Source organism: Podarcis filfolensis, assembly GCF_964270895.1.
Source record: "Podarcis filfolensis genome assembly, chromosome: 18".
Taxonomy (NCBI): domain Eukaryota; kingdom Metazoa; phylum Chordata; class Lepidosauria; order Squamata; family Lacertidae; genus Podarcis; species Podarcis filfolensis.
Genome location: NC_139622.1, coordinates 4,828,197 through 4,842,849, shown reverse-complemented (window position 1 = coordinate 4,842,849; position 14,653 = coordinate 4,828,197). Strand labels below are relative to the sequence as shown.

The window sequence follows — 14,653 nt, the reverse complement described above, 5'->3', positions numbered from 1 at the left end:
ACATTCTACTCAGGGAAAAACAAACTGATTCCCGGACCGTCCACGGGCCGGATTTGGCAGGCAATTGGGCCGCATCCAGCCCCCCGGACCTTAGGTTGCCTACCCCTGTTCTATGGGGAATTGAGCTTAAAAATAACAGCCGTCACTTCTAAAAAGAAAGTTCCGTTCCTTCATCCTGCCATTTCCTCTGTTTTCACTTGAGGGGAAACTGACAGGCGCAGTCCGTTAAAGGAACTCTCTCTCTGTCTCTCTCTCTGTGGCCTGTAATTATCTTGTCTTGATGGTTAAAGTGAGGCTCTGTCCTCCCCCCTCTGTACTTCCCCACCGGATATTCTTAATGGACTTTCTGTGACAAGGCGGCGATGTGCTGAAGGCAGATGGACACCGACAGGAAAATGATTATAATTTTCTGCTTGCTGTTTTTTTTCACAATTTTTTTTCATGGCGGGGGGGGGGGGTGAGGAGCCCTTGCTTCTCCCCCACATGCAACAAAAGGGAGAGAATCGTCGCCTGGTATTAATCTCATTTTTTTCCTGTTCCATATGAGGCAGGAGGGGTGGCTGAGGAAGAGGGGGGAAGATGGGTGGAATCTGTTAGCAGAGATTTTGGTTCTTGAGCCAAGCAGCACTTTGCTTTGTGTCGTATAGGCAGGGGTCTATATGCACAATATATTTAATTAAGTATATGTAATTAAATGCACAGTTGATTGATTTAATAAATTAAATTATCAAACAAATCTAATCATTCACGACTACTTCCATTACATTCGTAGCAATGCAGTTCTTAAAATACCATATTTTTTGCTCTATAATACTCACGTTTTCTCTCCTAAAAAGTAAGGGGAAATGTGCGCACGTCTTACGGAGCGAATGCAGGCTTCACAGCTATCCCAGAAGCCAGAACAGCAAGAGGGATTGCTGCTTTCACTGCGCAGCGATCCCTCTTGCTGTTCTGGCTTCTGAGATTCAGAATATTTTTCTTCTTGTTTTCCTCCTCCAAAAACTAGGTGCGTCTTGTGGTCTGGTGCATCTTATAGAGCGAAAAATACGGTATGTTCTAAGTTGCCTTGGTGTTAACTTTGGAAAGGTGGCATACAAATAAAAGGACCGATCGATCGGTTATTTAACATTACTCCCAAACGTGTCATGCAAATGGGGACCACAGTGAAGCAAAAACTTCCCGCATTTGGATATCATCATATGTTCAATTTAGAGAGATTTTTGCGTTGCAGAGGATTGAAATAGATGATGCTTGAGGTCCCTTCTAACTCTCACTTCTCTGGTTCTAGGACATGGGTAGGCAAACTAAGGCCCGGGGGCTGGATCCGGCCCAATCGCCTTCTCAATCCGGCCCACAGACGGTCCGGGAATCAGCGTGTTTTTACATGAGTAGCATGTGTCCTTTTACTTAAAATGCATCTCTGGGTTATTTGTGGGGCCTGCCTGGTGTTTTTACATGAGTAGAACATGTGCTTTTATTTAAAATGCTTCTCTGGGTTATTTGTGGGGTATAGGAATTCGTTCATCCCCCCCCCCAATATAGTCCGACACCCCACAAGGTCTGAGGGATAGTGGACCGGCTCCCTGCTTGCTGACCCCTGTTCTAGGAGGTGTCTCCTTAGCAAGATATAAGCGAGTGTTTCAGCCACACAGGCCACCCCCTTCTCTTCAGACAAACCAACAAATCCAGGAAGTTTTACACTTAATTACAACTTCCCGTTTGAGGACTGCAGGAAGACAGTTGACTTCCAAGCGTAGCCTCATATCCTGACTACATTTGCCACAGCTCCCCAGTTTGGACGGAAACGGGAAACGATCGCTAACCAAAAACTTCCTTCTTTTGTTTGCTGTCTTTGCACCAAGGGACGAAAGAGCAAAGGGGTTGCCTCCAAAATAGGGTTGCCACACCTGTCCTGACTCCTACAGGTGTGCCTGGGTCCCTTCTGGTGGAGGGAGCTGAATCTGGGCCTTTATTGTTTTATATCTGTTGTTGTTATTGTTGTTTAGTCGTTTAGTCGTGACCCCCTGGACCAGAGCACACCAGGCTCTCCTGTCTTCCACTGCCTCCCGCAGTTTGGTCAAACTCATGCTGGTAGCTTTGAGAACACTGTCCCACCATCTCGTCCTCTGTCGTCCCCTTCTCCTTGTGCCCTCCATCTTTCCCAACATCAGGGTCTTTTCCAGGGAGTCTTCTCTTCTCATGAAGTGGCCAAAGTCTTGGAGCCTCAGCTTCACGATCTGTCCTTCCAGTGATCACTCAGGGCTGATTTCCTTAAGAATGGATAGGTTTGATCTTCTTGCAGTGCATGGGACTCTCAAGAGTCTCCTCCAGCACCATAATTCAAAAGCATCAATTCTTCGGCGATCAGCCTTCTTTATGGGTTTTATATCTATATATCTATAAATCTAAGGGACGCGGGTGGCGCTGTGGGTTAAACCACAGAGCCTAGGACTTGCCGATCAGAAGGTCGGCAGTTTGAATCCCTGTGACGGGGTGAGCTCCCGTTGCTCGGTCCCTGCTCCTGCCAACCTAGCAGTTCGAAAGCACGCCAGTACAAGTAGATAAATAGGTACCACTCCGGCGGGAAGGTAAACGGCGTTTCCGTGTGCTGCTCTGGTTCGCCAGAAGCGACTTAGTCATGCTGGCCACATGACCCGGAAGCTGTACACCGGCTCCCTTGGCCAGTAAAGCGAGATGAGCGCCACAACCCCAGAGTCGGCCACGACTGAACCTAATGGTCAGGGGTCTCTTTACCTTTTTTATCTATAAATCTAATAGATATAGGTATCAGGTTTGAGCCCTGAAATCTCAGGATCTGGGATACTGCCGACCTGGTAATCCTAGTCCAGAATACTTTTTCATTTTTTAAAAAAATGAACTTGTGTATGTAATTTTTATTAAATGTTCTGTTTTCCAATTTATAAAGTACTCATTTTTGCATGCTTAAGATATCAGTGACATCACTTCTTCTCTTTCCATGGTTCATTTTGCGTATCATAAACCCCTGCATATTTTTAAAAAACGAAACCATTATTACATCCATCAAAACTTATTTACACTGTTTATCTTATGCTGCCAGCATTTTCAGCTGTACACAGTTGTTTCCCATATATCCATCAAACGTTTTCCAATCTTCTGTAAACGTTTGTTCTTCTTGTTCTCTTATTCTATACGTTAAGCCTGCAAGCTGCGCGTATTCTGTCAATTTAAGTTGCAATTCTTCTTTAGTTTGGACCTCGCTCGTTTTCCATTTTGGGGCTAACGAAACACAGGCCGCAGTAGTGGCGTACATAAATAACCTTTTTTGACACCTGGGAATTTCAGTCTGAATTATCCCCGACAGAAAGGACTCTGGCCCAGAATACTTTTTCATTTCTCATCCTGTTAAGGCAATATACTATTGTTCAAATAAGACCACCACCAGAGGGGGGAAAGTCACCTCTCAGTGCATAGTTTATAAATATATCACGTCTTCCCTCAAGGGGGCATGGGTGGTTTCCCCCCCTGCCTCCTCAATTTTCTCCCCCTACAGCCGCAAGGAGTAATAAATTTAATTTCCTGTTCGTTTATTGTTGTGATCATCGATTCTGGATTTTTTATTATTATTACTATAAAAAAGATACAATTCAAGATGTAAAAAGAAGAGAGAGAGAAAGAAAGCCAGGCGTGAGAACAATAATCAAAATTACCATTTGCGGCCAGATAACACAAGGTGTATGTGGATTTAAATTTTCTTTTACTTTATTAAACCAATGAATAAATAAAAAGGACGACATCTGGAGGTCCACAGGTCTCCCATAGAGACCAAGGATTGCAAAACTGGCCCATTTGGACCCCACCACCCAAAACTAAAGAAACCCCCACTCTTCCTTTCTCTCTCTTCTTTAAAGAGAACACAGATTTGAAGCTGTGCAAAGTGCAAGCCAGGACGTGCTCCGTGAGATTTGTGTCCTACTAAGTCCTGCTCAGAGTAGACTGATTGAAATTGATGAACAGGACTCACTCAAGTCCATTAATTCCCATGGGATTGCTCTGATAAAACCAGGCCCCATCTGCCCTATGCATTAAAAGCAGTACAGTGGTACCTTGGTTCTCAAACGACTTAATAGTTGAACAACTTGGAACCTAAATGCTGCAAACCCGGAAGTAAGTGTTCCAGTTTGCAAACTTTTTTCAGAAGCCGATGGTGCTCCATTTTGAGTGTTACGCTTCTGATTTGAGTGTTACACTGAGGTCTGTCTGGTTTTGCTATTTATTTTGCGCTTCTGTTTTTGCGGCTCTTTTTTTTTGTTTTGTTTTTATGACAGTGTGGAACCCAGTCCAGCTACTGATGGATTGATTGTGTGACTGCAGTAGATTGTTTATTGCTTTCATTTTATGGATCAATGGTCTTGTTAGATAGTAAAATTCATGTAAAATTGCCGTTTTAGGGGTTGTTTTTAAAAGTCTGGAATGGATTAATCGGTTTCGCATTACTTTCTATGGGAAAGCGCGCCTTGGTTTTGGAACGCTTTGGTGTTGGAACAGACTTCCGGAACGGATAAAGTTTGAGAACCAAGGGACCACTGTATCGTCCTGCTTTAAGCAGACATGGCTTCTCCCAAAGGATCCTGGGAGGTGTAGTTTTTTAAGGGTTCGTACAGCCATGCTTCCCTCTTGGCAGAGGGATCTGGCCCAACAGCCATCTAAATTCGGCCCACGGACAGTCTGGGAATCAGTGTGTTTTTACATGAGTAGAATGTGTCCTTTTATTTAAAATGCATATCTGGGTTATTTGTGGGGCATAGGAATTCATTCATTTATTTTTTTCCAAAATATAGTCTGGCCCCCCACAAGGTCTGCAGGACAGTGGGCCAGCCCCCTGGTGAAAAAGTTTGCTGACCCCTGGCATAGTGCATTTGGGACCTCCTAGATTCCCATCTTTTGACCTGCTCTGATCCCGGGGGGCTGCATTCCCACCCCCACCCCAAAAGATCTACATTTGCCTACGTAGATATGCACAAAATTTTCAGCATGCCCATCCCACAGGTTCCTTGCATCAGCAGAATTTGAATTGTGAAGGGGGTTCTTTTTGTCCCTGTGCCGATGACAGATGCCACAGAGGCGGCGGGAAGAATAGGACGTTTATTTCGCTATTTCCTTTTAAAGATATGCACATATATATTAACCACCCAACAGGCCCTCTCTTGTTACCGGTGGGTTGTTTTTTAAAAAAAAAAATACTTCACTTCCGTGGGTAGAAGGCTCCTCTCAGCCACCTTCATGCCAGATAAAAGAATAGGTTTATTTTGCCCTGTGTACCTTGGCATAAAATCAGCCCTGAGTGCTCACTGGAAGGACAGATCCTGAAGCTGAGGCTCCAAGACTTTGGCCACCTCATGAGAGGAGAACACTCCCTGGAAAAGACCCTGATGTTGGGAAAGATGGAGGGCACAAGGAGAAGGGGACGATGGAGGACGAGATGGTTGGACAGTGTTCTCGAAGCTACCAGCATGAGTTTGACCAAACTGCGGAGGCAGTGGAAGACAGGAGGGCCTGGCATGCTCTGGTCCAGGGGGTCACGAAGAGGCGGACACGACTTAACAACAACAACAAGAATTTTCTTCGTATTTCACATTATGAGGTTTATTTCAATTCTACCGGTTTCACTATTTCACCTTATCTTCCCTATGTACGACATAACTTTTTCCCATTCTTTTTGAAATGTTTCTTCGCCCTGTTGTCGGATTTCCCCAATTAATTTAGCTATTTCTGCATATTCCATTACCTTCCGTTGCCATTCTTCTACTGTTGGCAATTGCTGCTGTGTCCAAACCTGCAATTCAGGGATTTGGGACTACATGTCCCTTGAGGTCCCTTCCAGACCTACAGTTCTAGGATCCCACGAAACTTCAGAAACGGTGCTTTGAGATGCACACAGACAACCCCCGTTTGGCATCCCCCTTCGCCTGCATGGAGCGTCTCCAATAGTGCTCCGTGCTGGAGCTGAGTTAAATCCAAGCAGATCGTGCCCCTGGTGCGCATCAAAAGACAAAGCTTGCGCACCTTTTGTCAGCGGCTCATGCTCTGCTCCGTGTGGCAGCAATGTCAAGTGGTGTGACAGGGACACAACACACTTGAGGGCACGAGCGGGTCAGAGTTCACTCTGGAAGGTGCAGAAGGCATTTGGGTACCTTGTAATCGCCGAGTCTGGAAGAAGCTGCTGGTATTCTTTTTATGGGAGGGTACGCGAATCTTGCTGCTTCTGTTTCACTGGACACTTACCTGCCTGCAAGAATCTTCCCCGCAATGAGACAAGGCTAAAAATACATTTTCAGTCAGGGAAGACGAGGCAACTCAGGGAAAGAAGTTGAAATTGGGGTGGGGAAATTATATCTAGATGCTAGAGAGAGAATGCAGATGACACAACCTTGATGGCAGAAAGTGAGGAGGAATTAAAGAACGTTTTAATGAGGGTGGAAGAGGAGAGCGCAAAATATGGTCTGAAGCTCAACATCAAAAAAACGAAGATCATGGCCGCTGGGCCCATCACCTCCTGGCAAATAGAAGGGGAAAGAAATGGAGGCCGTGAAAGATTTTACTTTCTTGGGCTCCATGATCACTGCAGATGGTGGCAGCAGCCACGAAATTAAAAGACACCTGCTTCTTGGGAGAAAAGCAATGACAAACCTAGACAGCATCTTAAAAAGCAGAGACATCACCTTGCCAACAAAGGTCTGTATAGTTAAAGCTATGGTTTTCCCAGTAGTGATGTATGGAAGTGAGAGCTGGACCATAAAGAAGGCTGATCGCCGAAGAATTGATGCTTTTGAATTATGGTGCTGGAGGAAACTCTTGAGAGTCCCTTTCCCGCCCCGACCTGGCCACAGTGATCCATGCGACGGTCACCTCCAGGCTTGACTACTGTAATTTGCTCTACGCGGGGCTGCCCTTGAAGCTGTCCCAGAAACTCCGGCGGGTGCAGAATGCTGCAGCGAGGCTCCTCACGGGGTCCCTGCCATGGGAGCATATTCACCCAGTGCTTTACCAGTTGCACTGGCTCCCGGTGGAGTACAGGGTCAGGTTTAAGGTGCTGGTTTTGACCTTTAAAGCCCTTCACGGCCTAGGACCCTCGTACCTATGGGACCGCCTCTCCCGGTATACCCCATGGAGAGCCTCAAGGTCCATAAATAGCAACACCCTAGAGGTCCTGGGCCCTAAAGAAGTCAGATTAGCTTCAACCAGAGCCAGGGCCTTTTCAGCACTGGCTCCAGCCTGGTGGAACGCTCTGCCTCATGAGACCAGGGCCCTGCAGGATCTGATTTCTTTCCGCAGGGCCTGTAAGACAGAGTTGTTCCGCCTGGCCTTTGGCTTGGAGCCAAGTTGATTCCCTCCCTCTCTTTCTTTTTTCTTTTCCTTTCTCCTCCTGTGATGAGGCTGCATTTTAATACTTTAATGTTTCAATATTTTAATGTTGTATTTTAACCTTGTTTTTAAGTTGTATTCATTCAACTTGTTTTTATTATTGCTTGTTAGCCGCCCTGAGCCCGGCCTTGGCTAGGGAGGGCGAGGTATAAATAATAATAATAATAATAATAATAATAATAATAATAATAATATTGTATGTTGAAAAGTCTCAATAAAAATATTTTAAAAGGGAATTGCCGTTCTGTGAACAGAATGGGGGTGGTCTCCTAACAATTCTCGGTGCCCACAGCAAACCACACAATTCCCAGGATTTTGATCTTTCCATTCAAATGAATCTCAAAGTTGCTTACAAACAATAAACAAGAACAACATAATAGAGCATCACAAATAAATGCTCATATGAAAAAAATAAACACATCAGTGGAACAATGGATAGATCAGTGGATCTATGAAATGCTGTTAACGAAACAGCAGCTTATAATAAGCTAAACAACTACAGCAAAAGTCGTATTATATGATTAACAAACCAATGCGACATTTGTAATCTATAAAACAGTATTAACAACATTATCTAAACAGCGACCCCAAAATCAGCTAAGTGCTGTTAAGTTCAGACACACTCTCCCTAAGTCATAATCTTTTAACCATTTAAAGTGGACTGGTGATGCGTCGATTGCATGGTGCAACTGGGCCTCTGCACCAGAAAAATAAATTGTGAGGTCGGTTTTGGGGTGGGGTTAAGCTCATAGCTGTCAACTTACAGATTGGAAAATAAGGGACCAGCAGCCTCGAAAATAAGGGATCAGCAGCCAAAATAAGGGATTTTCAGAACACAGGTATGTTCAACTTCTGAGCCCCTCCGAGCCAAAGGCAGAAAGCCCAGCCAGCAGCCAAACGAAGCCTCAAGTGGTGGTTCCCACAGCGCAGCAACCCGGCAAAGGGGATGCAGCAAGGAAAACCACCGTCACGTCTCTGCTGGGAAGCGCTGAGCAAAGGCGAGTCCCCAGGCAAGCAGGGAGGGAGGGAGAGGAGCTTCTTCCTTTGAAACCCCGGGAATTTAAGGGACATCATCAATAAGGGACAGCAGCGGGACACAGTGCTGGGATAAGGGAGTTTCCCGCCAAATAAGGGACAGTTGACAACTATGGTTCTGCTTGGTTTGGGTTCCGACTGTAAGTTACCCAGAGCTGATTTGGGACAGGTCCCGATGTGAGGAACTCTTTCTCTCTGCGTGGCATCTGTCTCTCCTTATTTCACTTCCATCCTTGCTTCTTCCTGTCTCGTTAGTTTGAAATTTACTGAAATATTGAAATGGCAGAGCCACAGCTGTGCTCGGGTGATTTCCTCCCCTTCCAAAAAAACACAAAACTCCAGCCCGCACAAACGCTCTTGATCATAAAGCTGCCTTCTGCCGTTCTTGCGGACAGGGAGTGGGTTTATGTGCAGCTGCAAAATGTTGCATAGTGCAGATTGCACATGTCTGCTGGGTGTGATGCAGCTGCAGCGAACGCCACCCCCGCCATCCCATAAATGTATTCTGACACTAATGGAAAGGGTGTCAGGTGTGCGTGCAGGAGCCAGGCCCTGTGACCAGTAGGGCTTTGCAGGATTGGGGACTTCCTAAGTTTGTTCTGGAGAGGCAAGGCGCGGCCGCACAGGTGAGGCCGATTGGTAATTCACAGCACCTGGTGGCAAGAGCCAGGAAGGGATATAAGGTCAGCATTTCCCTTCGGCTCTTTGCCACAGCAACACGTTCCCTGCCTTGCTGTGTTTGGCTTCTTGCTTCCTGATCCCTGAACCTCGACTTCTTGACTCCCTGCTTCTTGATCCTCGGACCCCTGACTTCGTGACTCCTTGCTTCCTGACCCTCAGACCCTTGGCTTCTTGACTTCCGGCTTCTGGACCCCCGTTCCTGCTCCCGCCCCACCATCTTGCCCCCGGCGCCGATGTCCCCAGCCGGGACTTTGATTGCCTGTGAACCGGACTGTGACAAAGGGTCCATAAGGGATGGGGAAATTCAGGCCACGGGGCCAGGTTTCTCTGCATCTGGCCCCCGGAATCCTCTCCGAGGCCCTGCACCTGTCCCAGGCCACACCCCCTCTTCCGAGGCCACACCCCCTCACCACCCCTCTTCTGCATCCCTTTGGGTGCATTTCCTGGGCGTTTCTTTTTTATTTATTTTTTATAAATATTTATTAGATTTTCCAATTTTATATAAACACAAAAAGAAAAAGAAAAAGAAAAATATTAAAAACAAGTCAATTTCCATAACAATTTTTCAATAACATATTTCTTTGACTTCCTTGTACCTCCCCTTCTTGTTATCTAGTTCAACTTGTTGATCCAGCAAATCCTAATCTCTTAACATTCCTTTTAAAATAACACCTTATTTTCCACTCAACTTTTTTTTAAATTTAGTGACTTAAACAATTTTAATCCCTATTATCTTTATCATAACAGCTAGAGACCACAAAAATTCAATCCAACATCTTTTCAGAGTTCATTAATTTTGTAGTATTTCTGTAAATAGTCCTTAAATTTCTTCCAATCTTCTTCTGCTGACTCTTCATTTCCTGGGCGTTTCTGAGCTGCCATGACAGGTTGAAAAGGTGGGTGTGAGCATGGAGCTCGCTGTACGAAACCTGGGAGTCTCCGTCGTCGCACTGGTTCCCGTGCCTGGTCGGTGACGAGAACAAGCCGTGCGCACGTTCCCTCCATCTGTTACGGCGATGCAGTGTAGAAATCCCCTTCGCAGGCACCATGTCGAACTGCCAACCTTCCAACTGGCAAGCCCAAGGCTCAGTGGTTTAGACCACAGCGCCACCCGCGTCCCTATTGTAAGGGAAAGGGGCATCAATTTCACATTTCACCCACCGTATCTGTTATAAATAATAGGATGTTAAACCCACATAGCTCTGCAATCTTCATAGAATCGTACAGTTGGAAGGGACCCCACGAGTCATCTAGTCTAACCCCCTACAATGAAGGAATCTCAACTAAAGCATCCATGACAGAGGGCCTTCTGGTGGTTCCCTCGCTGCGAGAAGCCAAGTTACGGGGAACCAGGCAGAGGGCCTTCTCGGTGGTGGCGCCCGCCCTGTGGAACGCCCTCCCACCAGATGTCAAAGAGAACAACAACTACCAGATTTTTAGAAGACATCTGAAGGCAGCCCTGTTTAGGGAAGCTTTTAATGTTTGATGTATGACAGTATTTTAATATTTTGTTGGAAGCTGCCCAGAGTGGCTGGGGAAGCCCAGCCAGATGGGTGGGGTATAAATAATAAATTATTGTTGTTATTATCCAAACACTGCTTAAAAACCTCCAAGGAAGGAGAGTCCACAACCTCCTGAGGGAGACTGTTCCACAGTCTTAGCAGCTCTTACTGTCAGAAAGTTCTTCCTGATGTTTAGTCGGAATCTCATTCCTTGTAACGTGAGGCCCTGAGTTTGAGTCCTACCCTCCAGAGCAGGAGAAAACAAGACTTCTCCATCCTCCATATGACAGAGATATCTGAAGATGGCTATCATATCTCCTCTCGGTTTCCTCTTTTCCAGTCTAAACATACCTGATTCCCTCCGCAATTCATCATGTGTCTTAATTTCCAGACCCTCGACAACTTGGTTGCCTTCCTCGGCACACATATATGCTGCAAAATGCTTAAACAGGTGTGCAATAAGGCAAACTGATAGTTAAAGAGCGAAGCAACAAACCTTAGGTTTGCTGGTTTTTGAAAGCTCACAAATTTGTTTTTAAAATCCGTACATTTTGACTCTTTCTTTATTCATCATTTGTGAAATATTTCAAGTTATTCAATATTCTCTCCCTCCCACCCCTTTCTGTTTCTTGCACATAAAGGTCCCCCCGAGTTCATCAAGAATCCTGTGGACCAGATCGGGGTCTCTGGAGGGGTGGCGTCTTTCGTCTGCCAAGCCAGGGGAGACCCCAAGCCCCGTGTCACCTGGAACAAGAAGGGGAAGAAAGTGAACTCCCAGAGGTTTGAGGTAAGCGTCTCCTGCCTTTACAGGGGAGAGAATAAGGGCATCATAGCATCCTGGAGTCGGAAGGCACCCCGGGGTCATCTAGTCCAACCCCTGCGATGGAAAAAAAAAAAAAAAGATTATTGACATGGGAGCATTTAGGGCTCTAGTGTTGCTTCAAACACATCTGTTTTAAGAATGTTCTCAAGGGTCTTAAGTTTAGATCAGGGGTGCCCAAATTTTTTTCAAAGAGATTTGATGAAGTGAACATGAACAACAACTACCAGACTTTTAGACAACATCTGAAGGCAGCCCTGTTTAGGCAAGCTTTTAATGTTTGAGGCATTAATGTGTTTTAATATTGTGTTGGAAGCCGCCCAGAGTGGCCAGGGAAGCCCAGCTAGATGGGCGGGGTATAAATAATATATTATTATTATTATTATTATGCGTGAGGGCCAACCGAAGTTGTTGACCTTTTTTTAGGATTGAAGTTGTTCCGCTTTTCAACTGCCACAGGGGCCGGATAAAAGCTGGATATTAGGCCCCCCGAAACGGACTTGTTTAGGAGGTGATTTATAAATCAGTGGTTAGTGTGTTGGAGGAGGACCAGGGAAACCAGGGCTGAAATCCCTGCTTGGCCACGTGAAGCTCACAGGATGACCACAGTCTCTCCACCTCACAGGGCTGTTGTGAGGATAAAATGAGGAGGGGGAGAGAACCACGTACATCACATTGAGCTCCTCGGAGCGAAGATGGGGGTATAAATGCAATTAATGGATCGTCATCAGTTGGGGAGGGGGGCAGGAGGGAGGGACGGGTTGTCGGGAGAGGAACTGGGAGCTAGGTTCGAATCCCGGGGAAACAAACTGGGTGTCCTTCAGCCAGTTGCTGTCTCTCAGCCTACCTCACAGGCTCGCTGAGAAGATACAGTGGTACCTCAGGATGCGAACGGGATCCGTTCCGGAGCCCCATTCGCATCCTGAACAGAACGTAAGACGCAATAGCACGTCTGCACGGGTTGTGTTTCGCCACTTCCGCGCATGCGCGTGACGTCATTTTGACCGCCTGCGCATGCGCGAGCGGCGAAACCCGGAAGTAACACGCTCCGTTACTTCCGGGTCGTCGCAGAGCGCAACCCGAAAGCGCTCAACCTGAAGCGTATTTATCCCAAGGTATGACTGTAAAGTGGGAAGGGGGTTGAGCAACAGCAGTGCGTCCTTTTGAGAGGACCGGTAGGATAAAATCGTGCATGTGCAATCTTTAGTCCCTCAAAGTGTTGTTTGAGATGGAAATGGCGCTTAAATTTTTTTAAGCGTCCTTTCAGCATCTCCAGTGTGTTTTGTTCTGTGCCCCTCTCCCACCCACCCCAGTGCAAAATCTTTTACGTCTCTTCAGATGTTTCTCTATGCGCAAGCTCAGGAGGGAGAAGGGTTTTCATCTCCTGCACAAAATAGCTGTCGTGCGGTGCAGGAAATAAGAAATCCAAATGGCAAATTTGTCGCTAGGTTGTTGTTTTTTCTGTCTGATGGACTCAGAGGAAGGGCAGTGTGAAGTGTGTATGTGTGTGAGAGTGATGTGATTTTAGTCCCTGTTTTTGTCAACGTACGCATGCAACAGATTTCTCTCCCGTCGTTTTAAGCGCAACCTGCAACTCTCAGCCTGGTTTCAAAAGGCTCTCTGTAGTCAGTCCGTTGAGACATCTTGAAAGCGTCGCTCTTCCTCTGGAAGGCTGCTGAGCGGGGAGGGAGATTGGGGGGAGAAGGGGTGACAGAGAAAGAAAGAAATTGGCAAAAAATGTATACCGCATTTTTTGCTCTATAGGACGCACTTTCCCCCCTCCAAAAATTAAGGGGGAATAACGGTGACATGATCCACATGTGGTGGACGTGTGGAAAGATTAAGATTTTCTGGGGGGAAATATGCGATGAATTAAAAAAGATGATGGGGATAACTTTTACTAAAAAACCGGAGGCATTTCTATTAAGTATTTTAGATAAAGAGATCCCAAAAAATCTGAGAGAGGTATTTTTGTATGCAACCACAGCGGCTCGTATACTTGTGGCCAAGGGATGGCAAGATCACGAGGCTCCAAAAATAACAGATTGGCAAATCAAATTACAGGAATTGGTGGAGACGGCTCAACTGACTTGTAATCTCAGAGGAAACTCAAAGCAAAAATTAGCGGAAAAATGGGATGTTTATAAAAAATATGTTCAAAAATACAATAATAGTTTTGACTCCGTGCTAGCATTCGAGTGATAAAGGAACTAAAAGGAGGTGGACTACAATTAAGGATTTATTATGTTTTCAGGATGTATTAGAAAAGTTATATAGAAAGGTTTATTGTTTTGTGTCCATTCGAATGTAAGATAAAACATATGCAAAGGGACTTGACAGGAAGTCAAAGTTGAAGAAAAGACTTTGGAAGATAAAAAGGGAAAAAATATTTACTATCATTATTATCATTTTCTGTGTGGGTGTGGGTGTGTTGGTGTCTGCACATATGTGTGTTGTTGTATGCAATGTTTGGGAGGAAATAAGACGGTAAATAACAAATAAACTAAATATTGATGCATGTAATTTTTATTTCTTAATTATATTTAGTGGTAGTATGGCTGTATTATTTTTTGTAACATAAAAACATTCAATAAAAATTATTTTAAAATAAATAAATAAGGGGAAATGTGTGTGCATCCTATGGAGCAAATGCAGGCTCCTTGGCTTCAGCGAAAGCAATGCGGAGCATGGAGGGAGCGCTCCCTCTGCGCTCCGGAGGCTTCGCGTTGCTTTCGCTGAAGCCTGGAGAGCAAGAGGGGTCGGTGCGCACCGACCCCTCTCGCTCTCCAGGCTTCAGGGATAGCCGCCTGAAGCCTTTGGAGCGCAGCGCGAGTTCCCGCAAGCTTCAGGTTTCTTTTGCTGAAGCCAGGAGAGTCTTGAAAATGTAAAGAGAAAGAAAGTTCTTTTTATCATATGTGGTATACTGGGAAATGATATATAATGAATTGAAAAAGATGTTTAAAATATCGTTTGTAAAAGAAAAAACCCAGAAGCTTTCCTTTTGGGGATTATAGGGACTGAACTACCCAAACTCTATAGCAATTTATTCATGCATGCAACCACAGCTGCAAGAATGTTACTCACCCAAAAATGGAAAGAAGAAGAAGCCCCAGCGAAAGAAGAATGGATGTGAAAACTCATGGAAAATGCAGAAATGGCGAAACTTGACTGAAGAATAAGAAATCAAGATAACGAGCTTTTTATAAAATAA

General features: G+C 45.4%; 1 protein-coding gene across 14 annotated transcripts in view; it reads left to right on the top strand.

Moving 5' to 3' along the window:
• Positions 1–14,653, top strand: part of PTPRS (protein tyrosine phosphatase receptor type S) — a 308,002-nt gene that overhangs the window by 136,034 nt on the left and 157,315 nt on the right. For all 14 annotated transcript variants that reach the window (XM_083594329.1, XM_083594333.1, XM_083594331.1 and 11 more), the window contains one exon: positions 11,264–11,409. In XM_083594329.1, coding sequence (XP_083450455.1) covers positions 11,264–11,409 — 146 coding nt within the window. The remainder of the gene's footprint in view (positions 1–11,263; positions 11,410–14,653) is intronic.